We start from the raw sequence: 11,720 nt of genomic DNA, 5'->3' as shown, positions 1-11,720 counted from the left end.
TTAGGATTTGGGTCAGGAAGAGGGTTTATCCAACCAGTGCAACATGGCATAGGTAGATTAAAGAATCAGTCATCATCAGGAAGGTCTAAGGCTATTGCTAAAATAGTTCCAGGCACCAATCTAAGAGCGAGACAATGAAGGAGACAGAAGAACAAGGACCCAGGAAGCCAGCTGAAAAAATAAGACATTCAATAGAATCAAGCGTCTGGAACAATTTAAGAAATGTGGTTTAGAACTTCGCCTGTGAATGGTAAGTAGGTGCTGGAGCTTCCTTTCTCAGATTGCCTGGTGCACCGCAGGGATTAATGTATCAACTTCATGAATTCCCTGGACTGGAAAACCTCCAAACTTTTATTTCCTTTTCCTTGCACTCATTTCCTCAAAATCTTACCCACTAAAATTGACAGTGTGGACTGGCAGGTGGAGAATGTAATGGCAAAGAGAAGGTTGCAAGTTCCCTTGAATGTCTAATCCTAATCACACATGCATTTATTATTTGCACTTTTTAATTTTATGAGACAGAGTCTCATTCTATCATCCAGGCTAGAGTACAGTGATGTGATCTTGGCTCGCTGCCACCTCAGCCTCCCAAGTTCAAGCGATTCTCCTGCCTCAGCCTCCCAGGTAGCTGGCATTACAGGTGCCCACTGCCATGCCTGGCTAATTTTTGTATTTTTAGTAGAGACAGAGTTTCACCATGTTGGCCAGGTTGGTCTTGCACTCTTGACCTCAAGTGATCTGCCCACCTCAGCCTCCCAAAGTGCTGGTATTACAGGCGTAAGGCACCACATCCAGCCTATTTGCACATATTTCCTTGTATCAGAAGAAGCAACACCTCTCCCATGTACCACATTCCAGGGCATCCTATGATCGCATAAGAACACAATCCTCCTGTCACAGGTAAGCACAGTGTACCAGGAAACAACTTGTGGGTAAACCATTGTACTCCCTCTGTAATTAGGGTAAAATTATCATGACAGGCAGCTCTGCCCCCTAATCTTGCAAAATCTCAATGTGCACCTCAAGTTTGTATTGTTTTAGCCTATGATGGAACTGACAGTTGGGAAAAATGGAAATCAAAGTTCATCAGTCTAGATAGTCTTTTGTGGCATCCCCAAAGAGATCATATAGCTGGAGAGGCAAGGATGTAATTCACTCAGAATGTAAGGCTTATGGCCAAAGTTGATGACTAATTACATAGAGTCGTAGGTTTGGGCATTTTGCTTTCTTAAAAAATTCTATCAGTTTGGAAAGGGACCTTCATTCCTAATTTTTAGATGCCATAGGTAATCTCCAATTGTCTTAAGGTGTGACTAAAATTTTTCAAAATAAACTTGCTCTTACTTTTTTTCTTTAATTTAAAAATACCTCTATAGGCTACATGAGAGTTTTTGAAAAAGGAGTCATGGAAATATGCCTGAAATATGTCAATAACTGTATTTCCTTCCAGATTTCACTTCCTACAACTTTGACTCCCAAAAGATTAAGAATCTAAGGTTTCGAAAGTCAGGGAAGATCCCTTCCCCAAGTGACAGCCACAAAGCCAACGCTGTATCATACTCCGTCTAAAGAAAAGATAAAAGTAAACTGAAAACAAGACTAGATAGATATGTCTACTAACATGCTCTGTGACCTTGAGCAACAGCTTTCTCCACTCTTGGCCTTGGTGTCCTAACTTAAATGAAGGAAACTGTGATCTCTCTCAGCTCAAAAATTACATGGCATTATTTACATACCAAACCTGCCCTACGCTTCCTGGAAACTTTACTGCTTATGAGTGTGGCTCCTCCTTCCCTTTCAATCCCTTAATTAAATAGCTTACCCCCTACAGGCTTTTGAAGTGGTAGCAGTTCCTCCTACCTCCTGCCAGAAACAGAGCTCCTCAGCATGAGAGCTGTGCCCCTCCTCGTGGCCAGGGCAGCAAGCCTTAGCCTTGGCTTCTTGCTTCTGCTTTTTCTCTGGCTAGACCAAGGTGTACTAGCCAAGGAGCTGAAGTTTGTGACTTTGGTAAGTAGACTTTTCTCATTGCTTTTTCCTTAAAATTGTGTTCCCAGCAGAGACTGATAAGGCAAGTGTCAGGTTTCATTTTACCCTTGGATCGTTCCCCCGGAGACCAGGCTCTGCTCAGACTCAGAAAGTGAATAATCCAGTTTTTCAAGTTCCTCTTAATGAAGACCTAACGTGTCCTAACAAAAAGGTCTATTTTTTTGGTCGCTGTTTTTTTAGGGGCTGCTTTTCATTTGCTTTTCCTAATGTTATTTATTTACTTACTTTAAATTGCCTTGAATTCAGATTCCTTTTGACAGCCATACCAGTCACGAAGAAGCCACAGCTGGTGCTGTTTATGTACTAAGAGCTAAGCTGGCTTCATTCAATTTACTGATTGTTTGCTTGTAAGCCAAAAAAACAGTTATTTTCTGAATTAAGTAGTCCCTTCACCTTTGTTTATCAGGAAATTAGAACAAATATTTGTGAACATGTTTGAAGCATAAAGTGAATCTAAATTTGGAATTTTAGGATGACTTCCTGATATATAGATTTAGTTGATGATTAAAATCATTGGTACGTGTGACCAGTTATGAACAAAAGTGGAGGGGGAGGCTGATGTCAGGAAAAGAGAATATACTATTGACATTGTTTGAAAATAGATGGAAAGAGGGTTTGCAAAGTGAAGGGATTCATCATGTTACCTAAGAGTCTGATTTTCTGTTTCTGTATCTTTTTTCCATTTCACTCATTCTCTGCCTCTAAGCTGCTTCTTGTCTTTCCTCTCTTTTCTTTCTCTTCCCTACATTTTTTTATTTGAGATAATGAAAGTGGGCTGATAAGTAGGTACATTTTCTTTCTATAAGTATACTCAAGTTATTTTTTAAATTTGGAGGAAAGTCACTTCTTCCTTAAAAATTAAAGTTCCATTTTTTTCAGCATGGGATATTCATAACTTTTTACTTTCTACAAAATATGTGATAGCCATGTGCTTATCTGAATCATGACTCTTATAGTCCAGCAAATCTTTACTAGGTCATGAGTCAACAATGACAGAAAACCAGAGAAACATACTATTAATTTATTTACAAATGATTCATCAATTGTCAGACTTCTGCACTAAAAAATATATACATATATAATATTGTGTGTCTTCTTTAGGAAAACCCATGTGAGCTAGGCTTGTACTTCTATCAATAGTTTTCTTGCTAATGTGTACATGAAGGAAGTGTAGGGACTGTAGAAATTGTACTGTATCTGCCATGCTTGTAATACTGCAAACCTGTGACAAGCTGTCTGAGTGGCAATCCTCTGAGAATTCCAAGTTACTCCAAGTTCACTGTACATGGTGTATTCCCTCCTCCATATTTTACCCAAGTTAGCCCAGGCTAACTCCCCTTGACTCCCAAATTGTTTTGGGTTTCCTGTATTCAGGGACTACAAGCTAATTATTTCCTAAGGAAAATCAAAATACAAAGCTAGCTCTTTTAGAACTAAAAAAAAAAAGTAATTAATATTTCACAAAGCTGATGTTAACTATTTTTTCCTACCACGGCTTTCTTTCATTAATGATAGATGAAGGGCAACTTAATACATCTTTCTTGGTCCTTATAAAACAACTTCCATCTAAGTACTTAAGCCAGAAAACATCAGTTTCTTATTTTTATTGACTGAAGAGAGTATTTGATTATAAGTGGTTAAATTATACAAATGAGAAAAGTCTTAGAAAATTATTAGGAGAACCAGAATTTTTTAAAAAGATGTTCATGATTAAAGTAGTCATATTAATAATAACCAATAGTCAATTGAGTGCTTACTGCATACAAGGCACTGTTCTGAGTGTTTAGTATGAATTGTATCACATAAGCCTCTCAACAATCCTCTAAAGTAAAGTTGTTAAATAAAGTATGGGATGATCATTTGAATTTGAACTTCAGATAAATAGCAAATAATTTTTTAGTATAAGTATGTCCCATGCAATATTTTGGCATCCTATATTTTTATTTGCCAAATCTGGCAACCATTCTATAAAGTTTTGTAAAATGTATTATTCCTATTTTATAGATGAAGAAATTGAGGCACAAAAAGGTTAAGCGACTTGCCCATGGTCACACAGATGGAATGGTGGAGACAGGATTTGACCCCAGGCTATCTGACCCCGGATGCCTTTCCTTTTATCATTGGACACGGTCTTTTCCTGCTGTGTATGTATAACCCAGCACCCAGAGCCGGTCTGAGACACCCCTGTAAGGTTTGTTGGATTCGCTTGACTCTGAATCAGCAGGTGGTTCCCTTGCTTTTCCTCTGTGATCCAAGAAAAATAAATCTTCCCCAATTCTGAAAAGCTGTTCTTGGCAGACAGAGCAGGAAACTGTCCTTGGTTCTTGTTCTCTCTTGTGAACAGTCACACCATGATCTTTTAAAACAGACTAACTGAAGTGCCTTGTCCCATGAAATGCTAGTTTGACAAGTTGTTAACAGGTGTGCGTAGGAAAAAATCAGTCTCTATAGTCAAGTTAGCTTTGGGAATAGAAATGGGTTAAACTGTGTTTAAAAGGTCTCTTTAATGAAGTACTCCTCAGTCTCTAATATGCTAATACACACTGTGACTTTCAAGGAGAAAAAATCTAGTGTTTCCCAAACAGTGCTTTCAAAACTTTAATTGTAGCATTCACCTCCCTCTTTTTTTTCACAGTGTCCTACAGAAAACACTGAGAAAATGTTTTTTAACTTTATATAGAAAGAATAATAAGTATGGTGAATCTGGATGTATACATCAACTAGCTTCAAAAACTATCACCCATGCAATCTTGATTCATCTATATACCCACTCGTTTCCCACACACACCCACTTGAGTTTGTTGTTGTTGTTGTTGTTTTGAGACGGAGTTTCACTCGTTACCCAGGCTGGAGTGCAATGGCGCGATCTCGGCTCACCGCAACCTCCGCCTCCTGGGTTCAGGCAATTCTCCTGCCTCAGCCTCCCGAGTAGCTGGGATTACAGGCACGCGCCACTATGCCCAGCTAATTTTTTGTAGTTTTAGTAGAGACGGGGTTTCACCATGTTGGCCAGGATGGTCTCGATCTCTTGACCTCGTGATCCACCCACCTCGGCTTCCCAAAGTGCTGGGATTACAGGCGTGAGCCACCGCGCCCGGCCTTTTTTTTTGAGACAGAGTCTTGCTCTGTTGCCAGGCTGGAGTACAGTGGCGCAATCTTGGCTCACTGCAACCTCCACCTCCTGGGTTCAAGCGATTCCGCTGCCTCAGCCTCCCGAGTAGCTGGGACCACAGGCGTATGCCACCACGCCCGGCTAATTTTTGTATTTTTAGTAGAGACGGGGTTTCGCCATGGCCAGGATGGTCTGAATCTCTTGACCTCGTGATCCTCCCACCTCAGCCTCCCAAAGTGCTGGGATTACAGGCGTGAGCCACTGCGCCCGGCTGGTTTGTTTTTTTTTTTCTCTTTGAGATCGAGTTTCGCTCGTTGCTCAAGCTGGCGTGCAGTGGTGCCATCTCAGCTCACCGCAACTTCTGCCTCCCAGGTTCAAACGATTTTCCTACCTCAGCCTCCCGAGTAGCTGGGATTACAGGCATCTGCCACCACATCTGGCTAATTTTTTGTATTTTTAGTAGAGACAGTGTTACTCCATGTTGGTCAAGCTGGTCTCAGGACTCCCGACCTCAGGTGATCCACCTGCCTCAGCCTCCCAAAGTGCTGGGATTACAGGCATGAGCCACCACTCCCGGCCACAACTTGAGTTTTTTAAGTTATTTCATGCATTACATTATGTCATCTAGAAATAGAAAAATGTCATTTCAAAACATCCTCTCTCCTTTAAGCCAGAGAAAAACCACAAGTTCGGCTGATCTAAGGCAGAAAAATTCCATCTCATTTCACTGGTGTTTTACAAAGAAAGGGATGATGAGTTACAAGGTCTACACTCTTCTCATTCTTCATGGTTGACTTTCTTCATGCAGAATTCTTAATCAAGTAATATGATATTCTTGATGAAAGTAGCCTCCAAATTCTCAGCACATAATCTATCCACTGGAATGGGTAACTTTCACATCATGGTGGGGCAAATTCAAATGGCACCAGCCAGAACACATTTTCAGGGACAGCAGTCCTTCAGGTTCTCTCCTACTCTCACTCTTCAGGCTGGAAATCCAATCCTATACACCAATAACAGACAAATAGAGAGGCAAATTATGAGTGAATTTCCATTCACAATTACTACAAAGAGAATAAAATACCTAGGAATACAACTCACAAGGGACGTGAAGGACCTCTTCAAGGAGAACTGCAAAGCACTGCTCAAGGAAACGAGAGGACACAAACCAATAGAAAAAAATCCCATGCTCGTAGATAGAAAGAATCAATATAGTGAAATTGGCCATATTGCTCAAAGTAATTTATAGATTCAATGCTATTCCCATCGAGCTATCATTGACTTTCTTCACAGAATTAGAAAAAACTTATTTAAATTTCATATGGAACCATAAAAGAGCCTGTATAGCCAAGAAAATCCTATGCAAAAAGAACAAAGCTGGAGAAATAGTAGATACTATACTAGAAGGCTATGGTAACCAAAACAGCGAGGTACTCGTACCTAAACAGATATATATACCAATGGAACAGAACAGAGGCCTTAGAAATAACACCACATATCTACAACTATCTGATCTTCGACAAACCTGACAAAAAGAAGCAATGGGGGAAGGATTCCTTATTTAATAGGAATAAGGAATGGGGAAAGGATTCCTTACTTAATAAACGGTGTTGGGAAAACTGGCTAGCCATATGCAGAAAACAGAAACTGGACCCCTTCTTTATACCTTATGCAAAAATTAACTCAAGATGGATTAAAGACTTAACCATAAAACCTAAAACCATAAAAACCCTAGAAGAAAACCGAGGCAATACCGTTCAAGAAATAGACCTGTTATTAAATTTCTAATGCTGTTTGCTAGAATAGAAGCTGAAAGTCACATCTAGGAAAGCACTGACTTTTCACTAAGTCAAGCTCCAGTACCATTGACCAGGTTTTGCCACAGGCAGGTCATTTAATCCAGCTGAGTTTCAAGTTCCCCAAAAATAAAGTTGAGGATAAGGATCATAACTATGCTTCCCACTTTATAGAGTTGTCTTTAGGATGAAATAACATGATATAATATAAACATGTGAACCATGATACAAATGCCAGAAGTCATCAGTCTAAAATGGAAGCTTTCCAACTTTTTGTATAAAATCTAGATGATTGTTAATATTTCTTTTCTGTTAAATTATAGTAAAATACACATAACATAAAATTTACCATCTTAACCATTTTTCAGTGTACATTTCAATGGCATTGAGTATATTTACATTTTCATGTTGTTATCGCCACCATTCATTTCTAAAACTCCTTTCATCTTGTAAAATCAAAACTCCATGCCCATTAAACAATAGCTCCCAATTTCTCCCTTCCCCAGTCCCTTGCAATCACCATTCTACCTTCTGTCTCTATGCATTTGACTATTCTAGGCATGCCACATAAGTGGAATCATACAGTAGTTGTTCTTTTGTAACTGGCTACTTAGCATAATATCGTCAAGTTTCTAGATTATCCTTTATTATTCTTGAGCTTATACATTTAATAGGTGCACATGTATAATTTGAAGGGAGCAAAGAAAGGAAAAGAGATATTAAATAGTTATCATTTCTGCTAGAGCCTTAGGTTAACTACATAGCCTGTTTGTACTTAAGTCTTCCCCATATGTAAATTCTAACCTGCTTTCTCTTAGATAAACACATTTCTATGTGTCAAGTATGGCTTGAGGGGTAGGGCTGGAGGTGAGAACGCTGAGGGACTACTAACACAGTTTAGGCAAAGCATAATGAAAACCTGAGTTGGGTCAGAATGCAGTAGAATTGGAGAAAAAGGATAATTTTTTAAAAATGTGTGAAGCCAGAATCCCTGTGGACTGAATGTATTAAGGAAGAGAGAAAAGCCAAATGACCTTGAGTTTTCTAATTTGGGTTACTGGAAAGACAATAATGCCATGGAAATAGAATACATAAAAGTCACTAAACAGTTGAAATTATTAAAAGGGATTTTGATAATATTCTGTACTACACAATATTATATAGCACAAATGCAGGCTCATGAACCAGACCACCTGGGTTTGAATGCCAGCTCAGCCCCTTACTATCTGTGATTTTGGATGAGTAACTTTACCTATTTGTGCCTCTGTTTTATCATCAGTAAAACAAAGATAACAGTATCTAATGAAGTTATTGTGAGGCTTAATTGAGTTAATATGAAGAAAGTACTCATAAGTCTCTCTGGGAAATGCTGCAAACATTGTTAACTATTATTAACATAAATATACTCACACAATTACCCCGTGTGTGTTTTATAATGTTCATATAACCAGTTAATTAAAATGTCAGATTGTTTTTAAATTTATTCCCTCTATCCTCAAAAGGATGAAGTCTTGACACATCTCTGTTAAGTTTAATGAGCTTTCTTTCCAGCATCAGGCCCTTGGCCCAATAAAAACTGGAGAACTATATGTTCAAAATGTGACTCCAAGAATGAATTGGATTTAACTCATTGATTTACTGGTCCATCAATGTACTGCTCCTTTACTTCATTTTGACTGGAATAAACTACTCCTACTACCTTTTATGTGACTTCTTCATCACTGTTCATGTTTAAACAATACCTTTGAGCACAGGCATGAATTTCTTAAGCCCTGTAAACCATTTCACTTCTATTGAAGTGGATATTGCAATTATAGCTATCACAATTTGAGTATCCACCAGATGTCAGGCTCTTTACTTTTCACATTTTGAATCCCCCAAATTACCCATAAGGCATATAATATTGCCTTGATGATTACATAAGAGTCATAAAAAAGGAGCTGGGGCCAGGTGTGGTGGCTCATGCCTATAGTCTCAACACTTTGGGAGGCCAAGGTGGGAGGATAGCTTGAGGCCAAGAGTTCAAGATCAGTGTGGGCAACATTGCAAGACCCTGTCTTTACCACTTTTCTTTTAATTAGTGTACTATGGTGGCCTGAACCTGTAGTCCTAGCTGCTAGGGAAGTTGAGGCTAGAGAATCACTTGAGCACAGGAGTCTGAGGCTACACTGAGCTAGGATCACACCATTGCACTCCAGCCTGAACAACAGGGAAAGACCCTGTTGGCTTATAAAAAGATGTACCAGAGGCTGGATGCAGCAACTCACATCTGTAATCCCAGCACTTTGGAAGGCTGAGACAGGAGAATTGCTTGAGGCCAGGACTTCAAGACTGGCCTGGTAAACATAGCAAGACTTCATCTCTACAAAAAAGAAAAAAAAAGATGGACCAAATAAAACTCTCCACTGAAAAGCAAAAATCAGGTCTCCTCCCTCAGTTCATAAACAGCCTTGCATACAATCTCTCTCTTTTGCTGTATGGGTCCCTAATCACTACAGCCAAGGAACAGCCAAGCTGTCTGGAGACCACAGGTTTTCAAAGACATTTGCCAGGGACAGCACCATGCGCTGAGAGTTGGTGCTGAGCCAACTCAGTTCAGTTTGCTTACATGAGCTTCTTCCCAGATTTACACCAATACATTTCACAAATTTTCAGGGTGCATTTGACCAAGACATTCCGGTCAACCAGGTTATTCCTGTGGGTGCTTCAAAGTGTCCTACGAATAATTAATTATTCCTCTCAGCCAAGGAAATAAAAGTAAACAGAGATGATTAGAAATTAACAAAGGTATGTTTTGAAGGAGAGGGCTATGTTTCCCATTGCTCAGTAGGTAGTGCTCATTTGCCCTATATGCCACAAACTATTGCCAGCAGGAAAGAAAGTATATACGGTCTCTAAGTTAAATGTTATCATAATAACAAAAATAATTATAACAAATATAATAAATCCATGTATCAAATGCATCCTTTGTGCTCAGTATTACACTGATGGCTTTATATATATTACATATTTAATTCTCCTGATGCTTCTGCATGAGAAATAATGCTTTTTGTGTTTTACAGAGAGAGAAATTGAGACATGCAGAATATTAAGTTAAATCATTTTCCTAAGGTCACCCAGCTATTTGTTGACAAAGCAGGAGTTTGAACCCAGGTCAAACCAACTGAAAACCCAGACCTTTTCTGATATATCATACATCTTCTACACAACATAATGCACAGTTTTTGCAGCTTCCATTTTTGTAGGCCTCTGTGTTCTTCCCGGTCTCTAGATCAAAGTCTTATTAGTCTTGTCCTGATTTCTTCATGGGGCGGACAGAACATATTCCCATGCTGATTTCTTTCAAGGTCAGTCAGCTTTCCTTCTAACCAGTGAAATGACACTCATTTACATTACTCAGTTATTTCTGCCCAGCCTATTTTATTTTTAATTTTCTTTACCAATGGATTTATTTCTCAGGTCCTAAAAGAAGAAAATGAAATAAGCTTCTATTTATAGTTATCTTTGTGCATTGACAGATTTTCACAACTTAGAGTACACCCTAATAAAATAAGGAGAAGAATTTAATGTCAAGAGCTAAGGTTCCTTTTAGGATTTCCAGAATCATCCCAAAGTTATATGTTGTGTCTTGAATTCCAAACCTGAAAGGAGAACATGATGGTTTATGATACTTCAATCCAGTCCGGAAGCAGACTCACTGTTCTAGAAGCAAAGTACAAATGAATAGAATAGAGAGGGCTGTAATTTGAATATTTGTCCCCTCCAAAACTTACATTGAAACAATCCCAATGTAACAGCATTAAGAGGTGGGGCCGTTAAGAGGTGATTGGGCCATGAGGCTCTGCTCTCCTGATGGATTAATGGATTAATAGCTTAATGGATTAATAAATTATCACAGAAGTAGGTTAGTTATCATGTCAGAGACTCTATCATAAAAACCAGTTTGGCTTTTAGTGTGCCCTTTCTTGTCCTGTCATGCCTTCTGCGATATTATGACATATCACAAGGCCCTCACCAGAAGCTGACCAGATGCAACTGCCTGATCTTGGACTTAACCAACCTCTAGTATTGTGAGTGAAATAAACCTCTTTCCTTTATAAATTATCCAGTCTCAGGTATTCTGTTAAAGCAACAGAAAATGGGCTAAGACAGACGGGAAAGACAAGAAGATGAAAGAAAGGAAGAAAAAAGCACATATAGCATACCTTGCTGATAAATAAGGATGACAATCAAAACCCTCATGAAATGAAAAGATTGGAAAGAAATCTTTAATGTACCTGGAAGAAATAGACCCAAACCAACATTCACCTAATCATCAAAACAGGCTTTTTTTGTGTGTTATTATTGTTCCAGACACTGCTTTGAGGTTATAGCAGTTCTTGTGACAGCAAGGATTCTGCTTTCAAGGAGTTTACGGGGAGAGGGGGAGCCAGATGTTTTAAAGTTTTAGTAAAAAATAAAAAATATCAGAAATATTTCTTCAAAATAAAACAGTGAGATACACTAGAGATTGACTGAGAGTTATAATGATGGTCAAGGGATGTCTCTCTGTAAAGGTCAAATTTTCAGGACAGACCTGAAATTAGTGAGTGGTGTGTATGCTGACAGAAGAAGCAAACTTGAGGCATTCAAAGCAGACACGACATCAAGAACAAAGGCCCTGAGACTTGAGCAAACTAAATATATTCCATGTAATACCAGGGGGCCCATGTGGGTAAGCTGAGGACATCAAGGCGAGGATATCAAGGTGAGTAGGGGCCAGATCA

General features: G+C 39.0%; 1 protein-coding gene across 3 annotated transcripts in view; it reads left to right on the top strand.

Moving 5' to 3' along the window:
- The first annotated feature begins 1,837 nt into the window (after positions 1 to 1,837).
- Positions 1,838 to 11,720, top strand: part of ACP3 (acid phosphatase 3) — a 52,288-nt gene continuing 42,405 nt past the window's right edge. For 2 of the 3 annotated variants that reach the window (XM_008983835.5, XM_002759611.7), the window contains exon 1: positions 1,838 to 2,007. In XM_008983835.5, coding sequence (XP_008982083.3) covers positions 1,888 to 2,007 — 120 coding nt within the window. In that variant the 5' untranslated portion in view covers positions 1,838 to 1,887. Of the gene's footprint in view, positions 2,008 to 4,050; positions 4,238 to 11,720 lie in introns of all 3 variants that reach the window. The other variant, XM_008983833.5, reaches the window with a different exon arrangement.

This window comes from Callithrix jacchus, chromosome 17 (assembly GCF_049354715.1).
Source record: "Callithrix jacchus isolate 240 chromosome 17, calJac240_pri, whole genome shotgun sequence".
Lineage (NCBI taxonomy): Eukaryota > Metazoa > Chordata > Mammalia > Primates > Cebidae > Callithrix > Callithrix jacchus.
This window is presented reverse-complemented; position numbering and strand designations above follow the sequence as displayed.